This window comes from Chiloscyllium plagiosum, chromosome 34 (genome assembly GCF_004010195.1).
Source record: "Chiloscyllium plagiosum isolate BGI_BamShark_2017 chromosome 34, ASM401019v2, whole genome shotgun sequence".
NCBI lineage: Eukaryota > Metazoa > Chordata > Chondrichthyes > Orectolobiformes > Hemiscylliidae > Chiloscyllium > Chiloscyllium plagiosum.
Window position 1 is genome coordinate 38,332,107 of NC_057743.1, and position 24,860 is coordinate 38,356,966.

Below are 24,860 nucleotides of genomic sequence, written 5' to 3' on the forward strand. Positions count from 1 at the left end.
GTGCCCCTCTTCCTCATTCCCCATCATGTGTGCTCTCTCTCCTCATCATCCTCTTCTGTCCCTTCTCCCCATTCTCCTTCCCTCCTTCCCTTACTTTCTTCCCTCTTCTGTTTTTCTGTTTGTAATTGACACCCTTTGCTTGTACATCCTTCCTTTCCTCCATTACCATTTGAGAATTTGATCCAAATCATTGGATTATTTTTGTTCACTATCAGAAACGTCAGTAACCTAGATATTGTAATCGCTTTTCTCTTGTAGAGATACTGTTAGATGAGTGTGCCGTCCAATATATTAGAAAGGGGCAATCGTATTATTTTCTTTTAGTTTATTTTTGTCTATGTAGCATTTATTATGCTTCATTTCATTTCTGTCTCAGTGCTAATAGAGGATTACAAGGTACATGAATGAATTTATTAGATATGATTTTATTTGGCTTGAAATTTGTTTTTCCCAATTTGATAAATACATGAGATAAATATGAGATACCATGTAATGCTCAATATTTTTGAGAACTTACTCTCAGTCTCTAATGCCCATCTTTTCGTGTATGTTTTAGATTTTTGATATTTGTTATGATGGTAATTATGAATTTATTTATATGCTTTTCATGTTTTTTCCAGCAGATTTATTATTCATTTTGCATCTCTGCTGTTTCAGTCTGGATGTGGCCATGTGTTGCTCAGTGCCCGTAGTATCTACCTAAGTTGAACTGCACTGTTGCCCAAAAAAGTGTTTGCTTGCTTACTTACAAGAACAAAAAATATTGGGGAACTTGGGTAAAACTGGAGGACGTGGGGAAGATTCAGCAGGTCTGATAGTTACTGACCAAGCTCTCAATTTCTAATCTTTAGTTGTGGTGAAAGGTTGTTGAACTGAGTGGACAAAGAATCCAAGTTAATCACAGATTCTAAAATCAAAATTGCTGGAAAAGCTGAACAGGTCTGGCAGCATTTGTGGAGAGAAATCCGAGTTAACATTTCGGGTCAACTGACCTGAGGAAGTGCCACTCGACCCGAAACGTTAACCATGATTTCTCTCCACAAATGCTACCAGACCTGTTGAGCTTTACAGCGATTTCTACCTTTGTTTCTGATTTTTTAAACCAACGATGCTGCTCGACCTGTTTAACATTCCACTTTTTTTATTTCCCGAGTTTGTGTGCAAGGCTATGAGGTATGTGGGATTAGTTCAGTTGTTTTAGCAGCAAGCCAGCATTGCCTTCCTGTGCTGTAGTCATTCTGTGATTGATTGATTGATTGTGTGTGTTAGTGTTACAAACTATAAGTATGTTTCATCCTCTGGGTCAAATAATGATTATAATTTTCTTCGGCTCAGACTTCCCAGTTTTGCAAATTAACTTGCACCATTTGATCAAATTTGCTTGTAAGTAGTTTCCTGGATAATTTTTATATACTCTAAGCAGTCATTTTTACAAAGTAATCATATGCAATTCCTAAATAAAACAAAGTACTGGAGAAACTCAAAAGGTCTGGAAGCATCTGTGGAGAGAGAAACAGGGTCCAGTATAACTCTTCTTTTGGACTCTTCCTCTGTCCACAGATTCTGTCAGACGCTCTGAGTTTCTCCAGCCCTTTGTGTTTTTCAGATTTCCAGCATCTGCAGTATTTTGCACTTTTGAGAAATTCCTCCTTTGGTGTTGCAAACAAAGTAGAATTATTTGAGTGCTGTACTTTTTGTTGGTGTCTGTTTAGGGGAGGAGAAAATTGTATTTTGGAAAATTTGGGTATAAATTGTTCTAATCGCTTAAAATTCAGCATTCTTGCATTTGTCCTGAAGAGAACAAGACATCAGATTTTGGTAAGATGTCTCCTTTTCAGTAAGCTTCAAGATCTGTACCACCAAGCAACTGTTCAATTCAGCAAGTTATTTCAGGAAATTATATTTTTCAATGAATTTTGCTGTTCCCTTGGTGGCCAATTGTCACCAGAATGGTGTATTTAATTCTGAAATGTGAATGTTAAGAGGTGGTTGGTTTTCTATGTTGCTTTCTTTGTGGTATTTCATATTCCTTTTTTATTCGGGTGGTTTAGATTGAATATGGATTTCACTCAATCTAGTCATATGTGCAACTTGAGTGATTCTGATTTATTAGTAATTTCTGATATATTCTGTGATGATACCTCTGGGGTTGTCTCGTTTTGTATACAACAGCCATAGAATTGTAAAGTACAGAAGCAGGCTGTTGGGCCAAACCTGTCCGTGCCAGCCAGGTTTCCTGAACTGAACTTGTCCACTTTGGCCCATATCCCTCTAAACCTTTCTTATCCATGTACCTGTCCAAATGTCTTTTAAGTGTTGTAATTGTACCCACCTCTATCACTTCCTCTGGTAGCTTGTTCCATATACACACCACCCTCTCGTGCGGAAAAATGTGCCCCTCAGGTACCTTTTTTAAATCTTGCCCCTGTCACCTTAAACCTATGGACTCTAGTTTTGGACTCTCCTACCTGCACAGAAAGACCTTGACTATTCATTTTATCTATACTCATTATTTTATAAACCTCTGCAATGTCACCCCTCAGCTCCCTGTGCTTCAGTGGAAAAAAGTCCTGGCCTATTCAGCCTCTACTTATAACTCAAACCTTTTCAGTCTCAGTAACATCCTTGTAAATCTTTTTTTTTTGCAATCTTTTCAGTTTAATAATATCCATCTTATAGCAGGGTGTCTCTGCCTATTGTGCCTTGGCCTAGAAAATCCATTAGCTGCAGGGACCATCCTGTCTCTATTTTAAGCAAGGTATTATTAGCCTTGATATAGATCAGTCACTGAATAAATAATCTATTTTAAAACAGCTGTATTCCTTTTTGTTTGAAGATCTTTTTGTACATAACATGCACTATACAAGGCATTATAAAATTAGTATGGAATCTAGGGCTATATATAAATACATTTAAGGATTCACCTCAAAAGGTGATTCGACATGAGAAATCTACAGGAAATCAGGTCTTCTCTCTTTGAATACCTCGCCCTAATTTGTTACAGGAGATGAGAGGATGTTAGTTATCTTCCCACAGCACAATATGAATACATTCCTGTGATTTCTGCTGCATTTATTAGTAGTATATCAAGGTCTCCTTGACCTGATAGTGTGTGAATCGTTTTTGAGACCAATGAAGCTCTTGAGACAACTTGCATTACCTGACATTATATGGAACATACATCATTTTCAATTTCACCCATATTGCTCCTAGTGTGAGCGCCACATTCTCAGGATAAAGAAGCTCTTACTGAATTTGTAATAGATTTTTTATTTATTTCTAGCTCTGATTTATTTGTCTTCCAACATGTGGAAACATAATCTACACTAGGAGATCTCCTCTTCATCATAGGTCCCTATCATATTACCCCCGCAGTCTTCTCTTCGAGTGGACAGTCCCCATCAGTTCAATCTTTCCTGCTTCGTTTAAACCAATGTTCTTGTATCAGTCTTGTAGCTACTCTTTGCATCTTCTCTATGTATTCCTTTCACGTAAGGAGACCAGGATTTGGAGGAGGTTGTGTTGCACTGGTATTATCACTGGATTAGTAATCTGGTACCCTAGGCTAAAGTTCTGGCGATATAGTTTAATTCCTACCATGACAGATGTTGATGTTTGAGATCATTCTGAAATTAAGAGTCTAATGGTGACCATGTAACCATTATCAATTATCATATAAAAAAAATCTGGTTTACTAATGTCCATAAGACATAGGAGTGAAAGTAAGGCCATTTGGCCCATTGAGTTCACTTCACCATTCAATCATGGCTGATTCAATGCCAAAGTGGCAATTCAATGCCACTTGCCCGCACTACCGTGCTGTACATCTCTATGACTCTATGACTGCATGACTCTCCATGTATCCCTTGATACCGAACAAGATTAAGAATTTATCAATCTCTGCCTTGAAGACATTTAACATTCTGGCCTTCACTGCGCTCCATGGCAATGAATTCCACAAGCTCACCACTCTCTGGCTGAAGAAGTCTCTCCTTGTTTCCGTTCTAAGTTGACCCCCTCTAATTCTAAGGATGTGCCCACAGGTCCTAATCTCCCTGCCTAATGGAAACAAATTCCCAGCGTCCACCCTTTCTAAGCCATGCATAATCTTGTAAGTTTCTATTAGATCTCCCCTCAACCTTCTAAACTCTAATGAATACAGTCCCAGGATCCTCCGCCGTTCAGCGTGTGTTAGGCCTACCATTCCAGGGATCATCCGTGTGAATCTTCACTGAACACGCTCCAGTACCTGTATGCCCTTCCTGAGGTATGGAGCCCAAAACCTGACACAGTATTCTAAATGGGGCCTAACCAGAGCTTTATAAAGTCTCAGTAGCACGTCACTGTTTTTACATTCTAACCCTCTTGAGTAAAATGACAACATTACATTTGCTTTCTTAACCACGGACTCAACCTGCAAGTCAACCTTTAGAGAATCCTGGACTAGCACTCCCAGATCCCTTTGTACTTTGGCTTTATGAATTTTCTCACTGTTTATAAAATAGTCCACGCCTGTATTCTTTTTTCTGAATGCATTTGATCACATTGAATTTCATCAGCCATTTCCTGGACCACTCTCCAAAACTTCTAAATCTTTCTGCAGCCTCCCCACCTCCTCAGAACTACCTGCCTGTCTGCCTAACTTTGTATCATTGGCGAACTTTGCCAGAATGTCCCCAGTCCCTTCATCCAGATCATTAATATATAAAGTAAATAGCTGAGGTCCCACACTGAACCCTGCGGGACACCACTTGTTACTAGCTACCATTCCGAAAAAGAACCTTTTATCTCAACTATCAGGCTGTCTGACCGAAGGCAATCCTCAATCCATGCCAGTAGTTCACCTCAAACACTATGGGCCCTCAGCAGCCTCCCGTGAGGCACCTTATCAAAGACCTTTTGAAAATCTAGGTAGATAACGTCCACTGGGTTTCCCTTGTCTAACCTACTTGTTACGTCTTCAAAGAATTCTAACAGGATTGTCAGGCATGACCTCTCCTTACTAAATCAATGCTGACTCATTCTAATCCGACCCTGCACTTCCAAGAATTTAGAAATCTTATCATTAACGGTGGATTCTAGAATTTTATCTACAATCAAGGTTAGGCTAATCGGCCGATAATTTTCCATCTTTGTCTTGATCCTTTCTTGAACAAGGGGGTGACAACAGCGATTTTCCAATTATCTGGGACTTTCAAAAATCACTGGAATCAAAGAAAGATTACAACCAACGCCTCCGCTATTTCTTCAGCCACCTCCCTCAGAACTCTAGGATGTAGCCCATTGGGACCAGAATACTTATCAATTTTTAGACCTTTTAGCTTTTCTAACACTTTCTCTTTTGTAATGGTTATCATACTCAACTCTGCCCCTTGACTCTCCTTAATTGTTGGGATATTACTCATGTCTTCCACTGTGAAGACTGACGCAAAATATTTATTAAGTTCTTCAGCTATTTCCTTATCTTCCATCACTAGCCTTCCTGCATCAGTTTGGAGCAGCCCAATTTCTACTTTTGCCTCTTATTTATTTCTTATGTATTGGAAGAAACTTTTACTATCATCTCTAATATTACTGGCTAGCTTTCCTTCATATTTGATCCTTCAGGGAAGGAAATCTGCAGCTTTTACCCTGTCTAGACTGCATGTGACTCCAGACCCATTGCAGTGTGGTTACCTCTTAACTGTCTTTTGGTTTGCTGTGCTCTTTTCAATCAGTTTGAGGGTCAATTTGGCATGGGCAACAAATGGCCTTGTCACCAATGCCCTCATTTCAGGCATTTAAAAAAAAGCGGTCTATCAAAGATCCACAAAGCCTTTTGAAATATGCATTCCATTGTACAAAGAAAATGCTTCAAAGTGTTACAATCCCCCAGAGACTGATTTCTTTAAAACAAAATTCAAACTTCCAGTTAATGGCTGGAAGAATGACCAGCTTTCATTGTTGAATTTGTTTGACTATAATAAAACAGACCAACAGTACTGTTGACTAAACACTACTTTTGTAGGCAAATTATACTTGCATGTGAACTGGGAGGTGGAGTAGGTTATTCATCCTCTTGAACCCACTGCGTTTTTCAATAAGATCAGTGATCTCATTGCAACCTCAGCTGAGTCCCTGCCTACCTCCAATAACTGATTCCCGTGCTTAACAAGAATCTAGCTACTTCTGCCTTAATACTGAAGGACTCTGCTTCTACCATCCTGTAGGAAGAGAGTTCCAAAGATTTCTGACTAATGAAAAATAATGGACTAATCTCTGTTTTAAAAGGATGATCCCTGATATTTAAACAATGATTCCTAGTTCTAGATTCTTTTAGAAGAGGAAACCTCCTCTCTGCATCTGCCCTGAAGTGACACCTTAGACCTTCACATCAGCTCTTGCTCTTCTAAATGTTATCTCCTGATATGATATGAAGGGATGCCTGAGACTTAATGGAATGAGGAAGCAGATTAGATTAGATTCCCTACAGTGTGGAAACAGGCCCTTCGGCCCAACAAATCCACACCGACCCTCTGAAGAATAACCCACCCACATCAATTTCCCTCTGACTAATCCACCTAACACTATGGGCAATTTAGCATGGCCAATTCACCTGGTCTGCGCACCTTTGGATTGTGGGAGGAACCCCACGCAGACACTGGGAGACTGTGCAAACTCCCCACAGATAGTCGCCTGACAGATGATGGATTTTTTTTTTAAAAAGTGAACAGGATGTGAGTTGGTTGTATAAATATGGGGAGCTAGTAAGCAGTGTGTTGCAAATTAGTAAACATTTTATCTTTGACTGTATAATGCTAAACTATCACATATAAAAAGCTAGCCTGTCCAACCTTTCATCATAAGACAACTCCCTCATTGCACGTATTAGTCTGGTAAACTTCAACACATTTATATCCTTTCTTAAATAGGATGACACGTACTATACACAGAAGTCAAAATGCAATCTCACTGGTGCCCTGTGTAACTGAAGCATTTTTTTTGTGTTCAATTCCCCTTGTAATAAACAATAACATTTTGTTAGTTTTCTGAATTACTTAAAACTATAAAACAAAATGTTGCACTCTTTCCTTAAACACCCAAAAAAATCAGAGCTGTACATTACACTGTCTTTTAAGTAGACCTTCAGTTTTCTTGGAGCAAATTGAAAATTATTCTTCTCAGCTTACTTCACATCTCCTTTCTTAGAAATCTTTCACAGTGAGTTTTCCCCCAAAATTATTTTCTTTTAGCACAAGCTAAGTGAATCTTCTGGCCTCATTTTTACTTATCATATACTTAATCTTTCTAATATGAATGTGAGCTCCCACCTATACTTCTGCATGGTGAATTCTACAGTTTTTGGTCTCTAACTCCTCTTTACAGCCTTAATCCTGGCAGACTAACTTATGAGATCTTCAAGGATATCTTAGAAATTGTATGCCTTTCAAAGCTCATTTCCATGGCAACATAAATAATATGGGCCTTGTATTTAAGTAAAAATGCTTTTATCTATCTTTGAGACTCCAATTCTCTCTCATCTTGGAAGTAAATGGACATTTTAAAGTGAAGCTGTTTGCAGCCTAACGTTCTCCATACTCGTCAAGGACACTGAAGTCTTTCAGGCTAGCTACAGTTTGCACAATGGCTGCTGTTAAATCCCAAGTGAAAGCACCTGACACTTCCTTCCTAGTAAAACTAGTCTGGCATTTCCTTGCTGTGAGGCAGGTTTCAGAACAAATCAGATGAAACCCTCTTTGTGTCATTTCTGCCAAGAGATTGCCCAAAACACAACATTCTTATAAACTTTATTGGACCAAAATACTCTCTAAATCTCTCCTTGGAGCATGGTGCCATTGACCTTGATGTCTGGTGTGAGCTTGTTACCGAATTACTGAGTCTGGTGACATTAATGAGTCTGCTCATTAAGCTGCATTATGCTTTATAACGCAATACCTTAACGATGAGGCAGAGAAAAGAAGAAAGCAACCCTGCATGGGCCATGGCCCAGTGCTTCATGCAATGTTCTGACCCAAGTTCTTAAAGATCTGTGGATCAACAGTCAACCTGTTCAGTCACATGAAGTCAGGCATTGAAAACCTGATCCTGGACATGTCATCTTCAAATTAAGGAACAATTGTCAATGATAACTTTAACACCCCTTTTCTACTTTTCCAGCACAGTGCCTTTTTAAAATAACACTATTATCCTACATTGCGACTTGTGATTTGTGTACCTGTACATCAGATCCAGCTCATTTATATAATTACCTCCAAAGAGGAGGTGGCTCCCTGGTCTTTCAATTTTTCACCCTTTCACAATTATGTTGAAATTAATTTGATAGTTGAATGGATAGTAAAGGTGTTCCCTGCAAAACTTGATTTAAAAAAAACCTTGACCTAAAATGAGCCACAGCAGAAAGAACTACTTTGCTTTATTCGATATGATAAGAGAGGCTGGTGTATAAATGGGAACACTGCAGCAGTAATGGATTTATGCTGGAAGACATTATAACTGCTCCTTGGATGCTGCCTGAACTGCTGTGCTCTTCCAGCACCACTAATCCAGAATCTGGTTTCCAGCATCTGCAGTCATTGTTTTTACCTAACTTCACCTTTGTCAAGTCTGCTCAAAATCTACATGTGCTTTTCCACAGATCATTATACTGTCCAGTGAGGCAGGCCTCAACTTTAAGGAATCAAGTCCAGTCTTACAAATTAGAGCAGTTGGGGCTGCATACAGCGCAGTGTCAAACATTGATCTTGCAGGTTGGAAGGATAATCCAATTGCAGGATTGTGAGAGCAAATTCATGCACAAGTGGGTCAACATAGTCACCTCATTCCTAGGGCAAAGAGCAGGGAAATGTTAGCTCTTGCAACACTGAAAACCATATGCATCCGTGCCAGACTACACACAAACCTTGTTGAGAGGGGACAAGTTTATTTTTGCTGTTAGATGTGCAGGATAGACCAAAGTCCACTGTGTTGCTGGTGATAATTTGAAGCTGATAGGTTAGTCTGTGGTTTAAGAGAAAAAATAAATGTTTTATGACAGATGAGGGAAGAGGGCTGATGATGTGTTTCGGCTGTTGAGAGGCTGGGCGTGGAGTTTTAACTTTTAACATCAAAGGTTTTGAAAATTGAATTGTCAGTTCGATTAAGGAAAAAGACAAGCAATTATAAAGCCACACCTTTCACATTTTGGGAATCTCAGTACTTGAATATCAATTAATTTGTTTTGAAGTACAATCTGTAGACAGATATGACCACTTGTATATGCATAACAAGTAAGAGGCTCAACAAAAAAGCTTCTACCTTGCAGAGTCCACTCGTTGTGGAACTGGTTTGACAGAGGTCAAGGTTTGTATCTTAACAGCTACAGTTTGGACAGCCTACTTGTAATGAACCCGATTCTACAAAGCTGACTACCTTAAATTTAAAGTACCTTTTTGCTAAAAATGTGATATCCAACGAAACACTTAATAGTTTTCCCGCATCTTTTCACTGAATTTTAGAAGTTCATTGAAAGGCCCCTCTTCTTTGTAAATAGAAATAATGAGCGCACACACAGTGTGTTTCAACTCAAAAACCAGTGACAGCCATTCTGATTTGCTTTTTAGGGCAATGCCTTGAATGATCAGAGTCAATATGTCTCGTTTAAAACTTAAAGCATGATCATTAAATGTCATTTGTCATTAAACTGGTGCACTCTCCATGGTAATGCATCTACCAATCAAGTGCCAATCAACCAGTACTCTCCTCTTACAATTATCTTTCATTTGATATTTTTTATGAACTGTCCTGATTACAGAGCAAGACAAACCTTTGCTGAAATGTCTTTTTTTTCCAGAAATACTCTATTTTAACATCTGTTGTGCTAGCATACTTACTTGCACTGCTTTAATGTTTCTGTTTCTGACTGAATTTAAGTTTAAAGAAGTTTATAAGTAAACTGTAAAATTTGATTCAGTTTGGAAGGCATCAGTTATGTTTCTGTTAATTGGACAATGGGGATGGAAAAGATTTACAAACTATGGCTGTGCTTAAAAGAAACTGCAGGGTGAAAGGGTGACCTGATTGAAAGAGGGGATTAGGTAGGCGAGATATTGGATGAGGAGACTGGGATCAACTAAAAACTCAAGCCCATCCTTTAGAAGTGAAATTAGAAAAGAAACACTTCTGCACATATGTGTTTAATGTTTGAAATGCTCCCTTTTCAACTAACAATTAATGTTAAATGAGTTGATTGTTGACCAAAGGATATGGAGCAGTGGCAGGTGTATTAAATTGTAGAATGATTATGCTGTCTCTGAATGGTGGAACAGGCTCAGTGCTAAATGTCTTCTTCCTGTTCATGTGGCTCTACATCACCCTATTACAGGAAAAAGGATAATAATGAGTTTAAACTGTCAGTGATCAAATTCACTCAGTACAAATGGCTATATTTTCTACTCCTGGTGCTGTTCAACTATTGTCCATCCTGTGGGACTAAATCTTCAGAGTATGTATGATGCAATTTGATCCACTCACTCACTCAATTATATTGTACTCTGTCAGCCTTGCAACTGATTTGCAAAAGGAAAAAAATTTAAACTATTTGGAGAACTGAGGATGAAAGTTTCTGATAATCTGTACCAATATGTATGAATAATGAGTAAAGATGTTGCCTATAGCATTGGCGCCATTGCAACAAGAGTGTGTTTTATGACACTGTTATGGAGATTATATTTTCCAAAGTGTATTTAAAGTATTCAGGAACAAAATCACCAACAAAGTAATTCATTTAAAACCTGCCGAATGAGCTAAGTTGATGTTTGGCGCCACCATGTGTTGCATTCAATGAAGTGTATGCATTTTATCCCTTTCAAATGCAATCTCTGGAATGCTGCATTCAAACAGGGGACCAGTTAGGGAGAACCATCATTAGATTTCTGTCAGTCACATATTATTTTTGGATTGGGGTATATTTGAAAACATACTAGCATTCATTTTGTTGTTTTATCGTTGCAACATAAGACAACGGAGTCAGCATTTGCAAGCCGTTTGCCTACATGGGTATGTTCCTTCAGAATGCTTTATGCTGTTTGTTTGCACGCTGTAGACTGATTCAAAATGACCAAAGCTGCAGAAGTGTGAAGAGTGGATATAACTTCTTAAAATTGTAAGAAGGATATACAAAGTCAAAGTTTTCCATCATGCATTCGTCAGGAAAAGAGTGCAAGAATTCAGATTTGGAAAAGAAACACCAATTTCTAAAATTTGTAAATGAATTATTTTTATTTTTTCCAGTTTTGAATTCTTGTGACCTAATTCTGATGAGCGCAGGATGAAAAATTCACCTTCATGTGTCTTGCTAGCAAAGTTTGTTTTGTGAAGCCAAGCAATAATCGTCTGGTCTGATTGTGGCCTCAAGTCTACATTCCTGCCCATCTCTATGAACTTTGACTCCCTTGTTAGTCAAGAATATATCAATTCTACCGGAAAAATTTTCAATGACCTGACTTTCACCATTCTCTGGGGAAGTTCCAAAAACCTATGACACTCAGAGGAAAAAAAAATTATAATTTCTGTCTTAAATGTGAGATGTCTTTGTTTTAAATTGTGTTCCTGGTTCTAGTTTCTTCCACAAGGAAAACAACCTTTCAGCATCCACCCTGTGATGTCACCTCAGGATCTTGTATGTTTCAATAAAATCACCTCTCATTGTTCTAAATTCCAATGCATACAGGTCAGTTGTGTCCGTCATTTCCTCATAAAATAACCACCCTGCCTCCAAATATCAATTGAGTTAACTTTCTCTGAACTGCTTCTAGCATATTTATGTCCTTTTCTTAAATAAGGAGTCCAAAACTGTATAAAGTTCTCTTCAATGTGGTTTCACCAACTCCCTATTAAAGAAATGCAACCCTATTTTTGCATTCAATTTCCATTGCAATAAATGGTAACATTCCATTAGCTTTTCTAATCATTTGCTCTACCTGCGTCTAAGCTTTTGCGATTCATGTACCAAGACACCCAGATCCCTCTTAACTTCTGAGTTCTGTAATCTCTATACAACTGCAATAAATTTCTTTGTTCTTCCTTTCAAAGTGGACAACTTCAAGCTTAACTCTGATCTGTCAATTTTTACCTGCTCACTTACCCTACCTCACTTCTCCCTTTGCAGACTACTTATGTCCTCTTCACAATTTACTTTCCGACCTATCTTTGTATCATTACTAAATTTAGCAATTATATATTTGATCCTTTAATCCAAGCTATTAATATGCATTGTAAATAGTTGAGACCCCGTCACTGATTCCAGTGATACACTATTGTTACATCTTGCCTACTGAAAATAACCCATTTGTACCTACTATGTTCTGTTAGCTAACCAATCCTTTATCTAAAGAGAGAACATTTCCAGGACTATGGGGAAAGGTTGGGTGAATGCAAGTGGACTAGTTGTTGATACAGTGCACTGGCATGGGAAGATTTTCTCAGTCAAGTTGTTACAGCAAGTTGGCTTGTAATATGTTGTTTAGAAGCAGTTGCAGTTTTGGGAGTCAACTGTTCTGAAATTACTTGTGATTGTAGCACTGTGCACTTTCGGTTCTGTTTCGCACATTGAGATATTACAAAGTGTGTTCTTTTCAGTACAGGTGTGCTGTTGATCAAAATGCAGAAGGACCTTTTAAAAACCTGTTTGTATGGAGCTTTCATCAATAATCTGGGTAGTTGAGTTATACTTGGCAATGGCTAAGTAGCAAACATAAAGCACTTCAGTTCTGGTTCAATGTTTGTAGAGAAGTAAAGAACTTTTTTGTGGTGTTCTCGTTAATCCCTGTTCTGGTCCTCTGTCTAGAAATACAGATTTTAGCTTTTGTGCAATAATTAGGAGTAAGTGTTTTTGCTTTAAGCCAACTTCTTGTATGTATGTATTTTTAGAATAATCTCTCTTTCCCCTCCCCACCCTGGTGGTTCTCTTAAGGAAATGCATCAGCTCGGCTCACTCCCCTCACCTCTGCTTGCTATCTTAACATGATACTTGATTGGAAGAAAGATAAGTTTGTGGAACAAAGAAAGCTTGCATTTATGTATTGTCTTTCATTTCCTTGAGATTCCCCAAGCAGATTTGAAACCAGTGGCACACTTCCAGGCTGTGGTCATTGTTAAATTGCAGATTATGATGTAAGTTCACTATATGTTTTTATTTGGGAACTTGGGTTTTAAAATGGTGGAAAAACAGATTTTAATGGTTAGTTCTTTGAGGTTCTTGATTTTTTTTAAAGTCAGAAGTGAAAATCATTTTGAACAGTGACTTAAAAACAGTGTTTACATGAAGTCAAGTGATTTTCGTTAAATAACCAGCAAGCCACTTGGGGAGATAATTAACATGCTTGCTGTCTTGAATTTTTTGACAGAGATTTCGAAAGATAAAAACAAGTTCCTTCAGAGAGATGAGGTTCATAACAGCAGAATAGCAGCCTCCAAGTAGTCAGGGCTGGGGGAGACGTTATAAAAAGCTCAGAAGTCAGTGGGAAGAAAGCCGCAGAAGCAGAATGATGTGGAGGTGTCAGAGTAAGAAATTTTATAAGTCTGTTGAAGACATGAGTTTAGGGTATCCATGTCAAGCAGTAATTGAGCTGAGTTAGCAGTTCATAGTAAGATGTGGGAGAGATATTAAAAAGACAACAGCATCTAATGAAGTGTGGTGGCTTGCTGAAAGGAAGCTCATTACAGCTGAGTGAGAATCTTTAGCGTGGAGATGGGGATGACTCTTCACTGAGGACTGAAAGTCTGTAAAGTTATTGCTGGGTGAAAAAGGATGAATCTTTCTTTCTCATTTGTAGAGTAATGATTCCTGTTTTCTTTTGTGTAGAAAGACTTGTACTTTTAATAGATGGATACACATGAACAGCCTATTGTCAAAATCATGGTCTCCAAAGTGTGGAAGGAGGCCATTCAGCCCGTCAAGTCCACACTGACCCTCTAAAGAGTATCCCACCCAGACCCAGGTCCCCTATCCTGTCCTCGTAACCCTGTATTTCTCATGGCTAATCCGTCCTAATCGGCACATCTTTTAACTGTGGGACAAAACTGGAGCACCTGGCGGAAATCCACACAGACGTGTGGAAAATGTGCAAACCCCACATGCACACAGTCGCCTGAGGGTGGAATCAAATGTGGGTCCCTGGCGCTGTGAGGTAGCAGTGCTAACCATTGAGCCACCATGGCACCCCTTGAGCCATGACTGACCTCCAAGGTAAACAAAAATAAACTTGTGGTCTAGCATGCCAGGTTTCATTCTGGGATCTGACTTGTTCAGCATTACTATCAGCTAAGATCACAATAAAATGGACATAGTAGGAAAGTCTAACGAAGCTGATTGATTGATTGACTGAGGCGATGCCCTACAGAATGCATCAGGTAATAGGAAATCCCACAGATTAGCTATGTTTCTCTAATTCTGGCTTCTTGTGCATTCCCAATCATTGCTGCACTATTTGGCTGTGCTTTCAGTTGCCTGTGCTGAAGTTCTGAAATTACCTCTTTGAAACCCTCCTTTCCTTTCTGCCTCCCTTTCCTTCTTTTCAGGCTCCTTAAGACCTACCTTTCTGATAACGCTTTTAGCCATTTGATCTAATATCTCCTTATGTGCCTTGGTGTCATACTTTATTATAATGAGCGGGTGCCGGTGTTGCACTGGGGTGGACAAAGTTAAAAATCACACAACACCAGGTTATAGTCCAACAGATTTATTTGGAATTACGAGCTTTCGGAGTGCTGCTCCTTCATCAGGTAGCAAATGGGGCAGGATCATAGGACACAGAATTTATAGCAGAAGATCATAGTGTCATGCAACTGATGCGATATATTGAACAAACCTAGATTGCTGTTAAGTCTTCAATTAGGTTTCAATTCATTAATTTGTAAATCCCAGAACTTCTTACAAGTCACATTCCCAAGATAACTTGAGGTTTTACTTTTAAAAAAAAAGTGACATCTCAGCTCAGACAATGTATTAAAGGTGTGAGGTTAGAGTCTTGAGTCAGACTGGTTCTATTTCTAAAATAGGAATTTATAAACGGTCACATGCCTGCAGATTGTGTGCTTTATGAACAAAATAGGATGTATCTGCAAATACAATTCTACAAATGGGTTGTGTGATTTTTATGCTTTGTTATATAATACTCCTGTAAAGTACCTTCAAACATGTCATTCCATTACTGGAGCTATCTAAATATAACTTGTTGCAGTAAGTAAATTACTTCTCAGTATTTTGACAAGAGGAGGTTTTGGGATAATAACTGAAAAGATTCCTCTTAGCAATTTGCATTTGAAATTTAAAACAAAAATCTTTTTTCCCTGCATTTTCACTTCAGCCCTGCAGATGGTGCCATGTGCCTGACAATGGCTCTGGGTGGCAGAAGTGCTGCTACTGTGATCTGTCAACGGAGTACAGACGCTGAATCAAATCTGGGTGCTTATAAGGTTCATAACAGGACCTATGTTGTGTTACCTGTTGTACCACAATAACAGAATTATAGATCTGTGATCAAGTTTGTGTGTGGAAGCTGGCACTTCCTGGGATGAAGCAGCCTTTTGCTGAAAGGAATGAACCTGGATCCATTGGAGTTTCGAAGAATTAGGAGTGATAATACTGCCATGTACAAGATCCTGAGGGAACGTGACTGAGTGGATACTTTGTGGGACAGACTGGAATGAGGGGGCACAGCTTTAAAGTGGAGATGAGAATGTATTTGAGTTGTGAAAGTTCCCTAGAGAACAATAGGACTTGGGCCATCGAGTGTTTTTAAGGCACAGGAAGATTCTTGCTTGAAGGGAGTCAAAGGATGTGGAAGTAACCCGGAAACTGGAGTTGAGGCCACAATCAGATCAGCCAAGATTTTATAAAAGGGAGAGCAGGCTCAATGCGTGGAATGGCCTACACCTGCTCCTAATTCATCTGTTTCTATTTGGACACTTCCTCTGATCCATTTTAAGCAAATTCAGCACTCAATCAGTACTTTTATGAAAAGTAGAATTACTTCACCATCAAATTTGGGATATTAAGCTAATGTGAAGACCTGACCCTGATTCTGCTGTGCGAGTCACTGTTAGGCATTCTCACTCCATCTAAATGTTCAGTTCAGTTTTAACTCTGAATTCAGGCTGTGTTTATATAGGAACTGATCAAAGCAAAGCAGCTTTGTTCCAACATTGCAGCTTTTGTGAACTGTATAAAACAGTGTGATTTGTTAACTGATTCAGCATAAGTTCATACACTGTTTGTTCTCTTTTTGGATGGTGTAGAACACGGACAGTATTCAAAACTTTATCTATTAAATTACCCTGTTTGGCATGTCATGGCAGATGTTACTTGAGCCTGGACCTCCTGGCTCAGAGGTAGGGACATAATCACTGCTCAATAAGACCTGAAATGTGTACTTTATACTATGAGCAGGACACACTGTCAATTGAAAATAATGTATCACTGTAATCTGTCAAGCCCTCTGTTACGAGTAATGATTAATCTGAAGCAGCTATCAAATGATGGAGGCGTTTTTGTGTTTCTGACAAGGAAATTTCAATACGTGGCATAAACAATTCACATTGGGATACCTGGAATTATGGAAAATGAGCCACCTGTGACAATCTGAGAAGCCTGTGCCCATTGCAACATGACTGCAGTCAGCATTGCTTGAGGGTTTTATTTTCTGTAACTTCCCATTTGATAATGTGTATGCTCAGTTGTTGGTATTGCGCTCAACAGAGCATTCAAAAACCCAGTTTGTGGAGTGTTAATTATGAGGTTAAAAACAATGACTGCTGATGCTGGAAACCAGATTCTGGATCAGTGGTGCTGGAAGAGCACAGCGACAAGTCCGGACAAGTCAGGGGATCGAGTTGCTGGAGGTTAGAAACTAGGATGAGGTGGGGGAAGGGGAAATGAGGAAACTGTTGAGTCAGCCCACCCAAGGGTTTTCTCCATAATGTTATTTCAGCTAATCAAAAGCAACAACAAGGTGTTTCTGATAGTATTGAATGTCCTGCATCTGTCAGTGAAAGTTTTCATTTATGATGAAGCATTTCTAAAATTGGTACTTTTTTTTGTAAAGCTATTGTATAAACTCATCTATACATGGTCTAAACCATGATGGCTGGTTTCTATCTTGCCCACCCTCTGCTCATGCAACCAGTTATAACTTTGCTATTACCTTCAAGATTGAAAATTTCTGTTATAAACACTGGAAATTTTGACTCTTCAAGGTACACACCATCATTCTCAATTCTGAAGCTACTAACTGCCACGTCAACTCAGTATAGGTAGCAATCCCCTGAGAATAGAGGCATGAGTTGTCTCAATATGTAAAGTGAAGTAACCAGGGAGTTCTGAGGCAGCAAAATCAGTGTGTGTGGTATAAACACACACGCTCGCTCACACACTCGCTCTCTCACGCACGCTGTCACTCTCTCGCTCACTCTCTCTCTCGCTCTGTCACACACTCTCACGCGTGCGCGCGCGCACACACTCACAATCAGTAGGCATACGGAAAAAACAAACCACGTGTGATTTAGACACCTGAGGTTACTAGGCAATTTATTTTTAATTAAACTCTTGGCTCTTGTTGTGCATCCTCTGAATCTAAAGTTGTTTCTGTGAAACCCCTCACACTGGTGTCACACAGAACAGGCCATTCGGCTGATCTTGTCTCTACTGACTTTGTTCTCATTCTTCTCCTTTCACTTTACCAAGTGTATCAGAGTTTCTTGCCATTCATTTTTCTCTGTACTTAGTTGGTTTTCGATTAAATGTGAGTTTCATGCTTTGGGTGCTCTCTGCATAAATAAGTTTCTCTGATTGAATATTTATTCAGTTTTTTTTGGATCCACCATCTTATTTTGATATTGTACTCATGATATCATGGTCATGAACGCCACTGTTCGGTTTGTTCCACTGCATGAAAGCACTTCGATGTTTTCTGTAGATTGAATATTATACATTATCCTGGAGTCTTCAAGCTGTAAAGTCTTTAGCTATTGTTTTACATACTTTTAAAACTGCTGTAGCTTTAAACTACAAGCTTGGCATTCTGGGGCTGAATTAGTCTCCCATTCGTTTGTAGTCAAAGTTCCACATAAACTATAAATCTACCCTGGAGAGGCATTCTGTAAAGCGCATCCTCACACAAAAGGATTGGAAAGTGAACCGGTTCAGACTTCCTTGCTGGTCAGTCTAATGGGTGTACCCATCTGTGGTTGACAAAGGATTTTGTGGCACTTCTGGAATAAGCACCGGGTGTTCTGGTGTCCTGGCCACCATTTAATTCCTCAAACTAAAACCGGATTGTGTGCACATTTGTTTTGTTGCTGTTTGCTACACCCAAATTGACTCAACATTGTTTGTAATTTAAAATTTACTCCATTAGTTATAAAGCATCCCAAGGACACTATCTATTTGCAAATTTTTCCTTTCTATGAGATAGAGAGTAAAAAGCACCACTGTACTTAATTTTACAAATTATACAGCTTGAGTAGGTAATTGGACTTCAGAATGGGATTGATAGATGATGCTAAGGTTAGCCAGTACTTTACAATTAAATAATTCTAAATGGCCTCTGGATGGAGAGGATTTGATGGGCTGAATGGTCTTTTATTGTTCCAGACTTTGCTGTTATATTTGGATTCAGATTGCTTTCTTTTTTCTAAATTTAACCTATTTTCCTGATCAGCCTATTCAGAAATGTTATTACACCCCTCGGGAACAGGTGGATCTTGAAGCCTGGCCTCTTGGTTCAGGGGTAGGGACACTACCAATACATCACAAAAGACCCTAGATCACTTTTTCTTAGCAAGTGACAAATATAGGAATAGGTGTAGGCCATTCAGCCCATTGATTCTGATGAACTTGTAAAGTCCAGATGTACGGGTGTACATGAATAATTAAAGACACTTGTGTAGGCTACTAGTATAGTGTGGCAGTCAGGACTAGTTTTTCAAAAACATGTAATTTTTGAGCTTCAGTAGGTAGGAATTTGATTTGAGGGAGGTGAATTTTCTGATTCCCTACGTCATTTTCAATTATCATTTATTTCACATTATTTTTCCTTTTTTTCCTAGTTTTAATTTCCCGAGTCTTGCAGGAGCCTGGAAAGGTTGGAGTCTTTGGAGAATTAGATACACATGCTGTGAGCAAATCCACTGTGGTTGATAACTATACCTGTAACTTGTTTCAGGTAATCCAAATTATGAGAGTTAGTGTATCTCACTAGGATGTTATAACCCAGTTTACTGCATGTGTTCATGAGTACGATCCAGTGATGAGGTATTGGGACCTGAGACCAGGAACACACTCCATAATGCAGGGGTGAGACAGAATTATCCCTGTGGTTACTTTTATCTTGGTGTTATATTAACTTGGATTCCATGAGCCAGCAGCAAACGTGTGAACCCAGTCATTGGCTTAGTGCATTCACTCATGCAGCTCATCTGGAATCCAAACTGAAATTGAAGGCTACTTGTCGTTTGCACAAGTTTGAGGAAGTCAAGTGTCCACTCATGGGATCATATGGAGACCACGGAAATGGCAGCTGTAAACCCTTTCAATTGAGAATGATATATAGATGCAGTAGTGGACTTGCTGAACCTTTTTTTCTTTCGACAAGTGAATAACTAAGGTACATTTTATGAACTGTTCTCGCTGTACTTTGAGAGAATTCATTGTCTACTTTACTCGGATGTTTTTGGATATAAACTCAGTCTATCATTTGGCAAATGTCACTTGGAAATTACACTACAATATATCACAGAGTTAAGGCTAACATATTCAAATCCAGTCCTCATGTTAACTAATTTATTGAAGGAATTATCCAGGGTACAATAAATAGGTCAGAACCTTTATTAAGACAGTTGGCAGAGATTTGGTAAATTTCCAGCTGTAGTGCACAGAAACTTAAACAAAAATTTTTCTTCAGTCACAAAATATGGACATCACTGACTTTATTACCTATTTCTAGTTGTCCTATAGTAGTTAGTCGCAAGTTGTCTACCAGAACCACTGTAGTCTGTGTGGTGTAGGTTAACCCACAGTGCTGTTAGGGAGCTCTCCTTGGACATAGGAAAACAGTAATATCATTCCAAATCAGAATGGTGTGTGACTTAGAGGGGAATTTAACAGATGGGTTGTGATTCCAAACATCCACTATCCTTGCTGTTATTAGAGGATAGAGCTTGTGGGTTTGAAAAGCGGTATATAAACAAGGTTATTGCAGTGTAGACAGTACACGTAGTTGCCAATGTCTATCAACCAGATGGATTTTTGTAGCAATGCTTTAGTTTCATGGTCATCATTATAGATTGTATTAATTGATTTCAATTTTAATTCCACCAACTTCTGCGGTTGGATTTGAGCCCCTGTCCCCAGAATGTAAGTCTGCATTTAGGCCTCAGAATTACTAATCCAGTGAGATGACAATGTCACTCTAAAAACAGCATTATTGAGCAATATAGCTGAAAACCCAATTCAGTGTAGAGCTCCAGATCAAAAAGAAATTGCTGCAAATCCAGAATTTTGTGAAATGCGAAGGAAGCACAGTTCAGACGTAAAAATATTTACAGTGCATAGCCATCCTAAAAATGACCTAGCCTATCTTGGTTCATTTGAGAAACTGTGGGTTGCAATCTTGGGGGGAGTATTCAAGACTGTTTGGAGGAAGTTTACACACAATGCATTGCTTACAGGCAACTGATGAGCACTTTTAAAGTAGAAAGTGCCGAACAGGGCCACTATAAGGCTGTAATTAGTGCAAGCAGTTTTGATGATTAACCCATGCGTATGAAGATCGAACAGCCTTTGATTGTTAGACTTTGATATTGAATAGTTCCTTTCAAATCATGCCAAGCACCAGCAAATAATATGAGATGTTTGTATGTTATTTTTGTTTTGTGCAGCAATTTAAAATGAATGCAATTTTTCTTTTAAGGCAGTGTGGTGGAGTGATTTGAAGAGACTTGTGTATGGCATTTGACCAATGCTCACTTTCATGTTGACAAAAGAAGCCAACTGGATAAGAAAAGTGTAACCATAATCTGTTCTTCAGCACTCTTTTTCTCTCCCCACCTCCCTCTCTCCCCCTCCCCCCCTCCCTCCCGCCCCCACCTCATGCTTTCATTTGAAAAGTTGAAAAGGCAAAATGAAAAAACGCATGCTCCAGTTTTCTCAGCATCTGTTCATTTCCTTATTAAGACATAAAATTCTGTTTAAAATAAATACTGTGAAGTCTCTTGGAATTACCATTAAAGTAGAATTAATGCACATTTGGTATCAAAATTGTAGAACTCAACTTGTTTATCCTGACTGTGTCTGGGTAATGTAGGGACAAGATCCCTCTTGTATTTGGCTCACAGTTTGGTGTTGGAATGGTTGGTGATGTCACCAGGTTCAATGCAAGAATGCTTATTCTCTTGTTCTTTTCCTCCCTTCAGTAAGTATAATTTTTATCGCCATGGTGCATTAACTATAGTGTACCTTGGTATGGAGTTGAAATGGTCACAGGGCAGTTGAATTGAATAGCCAGTCGGTAGCCTCATGTGATCATCGTAGAGCAGCAAGGATCAAATTTGCAGTGAGTTCTACTTTACTGACTTCTCAGTCATGACCAGGTCATCTTGAAGGGAGGGACTGAAGAACCTACATGCAAAAAGGGAAAACGGATTAAAAGATAAATAAGCTTCTGCATTTTACAAAGAAGGTTACACACCAAATGACACTGCAGACTCCTAGCAATAGAAGAGGGTCTTGGTGCTGGACAGTGCTGAGAAAATGTGGAGTTTTCATACTATTAGGATTCTTTGCTATAAAATGCTTTTGAATTTTCATCAAACTTTTATATTTTTTCTGCTCATGAAGATTTACATTTCTTACTATGCTGAATAATTTAGTGTGATGTAGTTCAGTTTACAAAGCATCCAGAAGATGATGCTCTAACTTAATCTTTGTTCTGTTCACAGTCAGATTCTCCTCCTGGGAGGGAGGATGCTGCCCCAAGGGAACAGCTGGTAAGTCGTCAAACATTCTTGAAACTGTGTTTATGGAAACTTTTCATGACAATAGCTTACTCATAAACATAATGTTTTAAATGAGAAATTACTTTCTCGAGAATTCCATAGAACCCTGGAGCCTTTCTTTACCTTGTGCCAGCCTGGGGAAAATCCTGTTAAGCAGCAGCAAGGGACTGTAGCAGAATGGCACTGGGCTACCCATAAGGAAAAACTTTTCTAACGTAAAGCACCATCAAATATCATATATGGGATATGTGTTTGGGCTGCTTTCATTTTGTAGCAACTGGCTGCAACATACCCCTACTTAATTATCGTGGTCATATTGCGATAATATTTCAAAGGGGCTGTTGTGGGGCAGTGGCAGTGTCTCTACTTCTGAGCTAGCAGACCCTGGTTCAAATCCCACCTGCTGTCAGGATGTGTAACAACATCTCTGAACAGAAAATATATCTGTAATCTTTCAATGCTCTGCAGATACAGGGGTGCTGCCAGAGGACTGGAGAATTGTAAATGTTACGCTTGCTCAAAGAACTTGAAGAATAAACTCAACAGCAATAGAGTTTAACTATGGTGGTGGGACAACATTTGGAAACAATGATCTGGGACAAAATGATCAGATACTTGGATGTGTGAAATAGTTAAGGAAAGCCAGCATGGATTTGGTGAAGACAATTTGTGTTTAGTTCGCTTGATTGAGTTTTTGATTAGGTGATAAAGAAGGGTTGATGTGGAAATATAGTTAGTATATGCCCGTGGACTTGATGACATTTGATGCAGTGCCACATAAAAGGCTTGTCATTATAGATGAAGCCAATAAAATAAAAGGGACAGTAGCATGGGTCAAAAGGTGGCTGAATGCTAGGAAACTGTAATGGTAAACTGTTGTTTTTTGGACTGGAGGAAGGGTTTATACTGGAGTTCTCCAGGGGCTAGTGTAAGAGTCCTTGTTTTTCTTTGTACTTATTTATGACCTCAACTTGGACGTACAGGGCACAGTTTCAAAATTTGTGGATGACACAATATTGTAAACTGTGGGAAGGAAAGTGATAGACTTCAAGAGGACAAGGAATGGTGGAATGGCAAAACAGATGGCACATAAAGTTTTTAATAGACTGACTTGAGAAGATCAAAATTGTATTTGTAAGACGAACAGTTCTGGGGAAGGGAGAAGATGTTTTCAGTGCAGAAGACCACAGTTAAATGGAAAGATGTCAAGACAAATTATGTTTTCATTTAGTAGCTTTTTGGAAAAATGGGGAGTATTTGGTCATTTCAGAAATGTAATAGTACTAACATTAGGAAGAGGGTAAGGTAGGTTGGTCTGTTTTCTTCAGGAGATGAAATAGGTTGTATGAATTATACTTTTCATGCTGAAAATTTACCTTTGGGCTTGAACAAATCTCTTGACATTAATCAGTGATACAAAAAAATTTCAAACTGGTAAAATTGGTAGCTTTGTTGTTTCGAAAGGAAACCATGCCTCAGCACCAAGCTGAGTTTTCTCTTGATAATAATGTGCAGGTAGAAGAGTTTGGTGAGAGTGAATGTGCTTAATGTGCTGAATAGTTTTTTTAAAATGTTCCTACCAATGTTTTAACCATCACTTAGAATACCTCTGTGTTGATGCTGTGCTGTGTCTCATTTACCATTTCTAATGCTTATTTTGCAGTCTTTTGATCATGCATATCCATGGACATAGTGACATTTCAGAAGTTAATTCTGAGACAGAGTAGTTGTTTCTGCTGACTATTTAGCTTCCCTTGAGATACTGTGACATTTTCTAGAACACATAAGGGGGTCTTTAAATCAGAAAGGCATAGGGATTCTGTTTTATAAATCATTTGCCATCTTTATCGTAGGAATACATAGTTTTATCAACTTTACAGGTGAATTCTCTAACTTTTCTAAGAAAGCACGGAGCCACTGACGTTTGTTTTAAAGTTTCAGAACAATTCAGTTTAGGGCTTCAATGATGCTGTCTAAGGTCATGGAAACATAGAAATAAGAACATTAGTAGGCCAGAAAACCCTTCGAGCCTGCATTCGGCCTGATCAACTTGTTATATTCTCTGTTCCTGCTTTAAACCCATACCCTTTAATACCTTTATCCCTAAGGACTATATTTAAATTCTTGAGAGCATTGAATGTTTTGACCTTCATAGTACGAGGTTAATCACTCAACTTTATACAGAACAGAGGATGTGGAATGTCTTTTATGAGGTGATGGTGCAGTGGTGATGTCAATTAACTAATAACATAGTGGCCCAGGTTAGTATTGTAGGGCCATGAATTTAGAATGTAAAGTTAGCCTCGGCAATGGTGAGCAAGACAACTATCATTCATTGTTGTAAAATCCCATCTGATTCATTAATATCCTTTAGGAAAAGAAAATCTGTTGCTCTTGAGCAGTTTGACCTCCATGTGACTCCAGACCAACAGCAATGTGGTTGATTCTTAACGACCATCTGAAATGGCTTAGCAAGCCAATCTGTTCAAGGCCGGGTTAGGGATGGGCAACAAATGCTGGTCTGGCCAGCAATGCCCATATCCGCTGAAAGAATGAATGAATAAATAAATATAAGTAAGTACATTTGGAAAAGGGCAGTAGAAGGTAAATGATGGAGTTCGAACGAATAGGTGTCAGGCTGATGCACTAAAACAGCTGGATAGTTCATGAATCGAGTTCTTGGCTTTCAGGTTTTGGGTTAGTGATTGCTCTTCTGCAGGAAAGAATAGAATTGTTTTTGTTGGGGGAAAAGTACAGATTAATTGAAACTATTTTTGTATGCTTTCTTTAATAGTTTTTGAGCTAAAAGATTTGTCTGGCAGTTCTACTGA

The 24,860-nt window shown here is 38.8% G+C and overlaps 1 protein-coding gene across 2 annotated transcripts in view; it reads left to right on the plus strand.

Moving 5' to 3' along the window:
• Positions 1 to 336: 336 nt before the first annotated feature.
• pex14 (peroxisomal biogenesis factor 14) overlaps positions 337 to 24,860 on the plus strand; it is a 235,850-nt gene continuing 211,326 nt past the window's right edge. For both annotated transcript variants that reach the window (XM_043676240.1, XM_043676241.1), the window contains exons 1-2: positions 337 to 396; positions 21,973 to 22,020. In XM_043676240.1, coding sequence (XP_043532175.1) covers positions 352 to 396; positions 21,973 to 22,020 — 93 coding nt within the window. In that variant the 5' untranslated portion in view covers positions 337 to 351. The remainder of the gene's footprint in view (positions 397 to 21,972; positions 22,021 to 24,860) is intronic.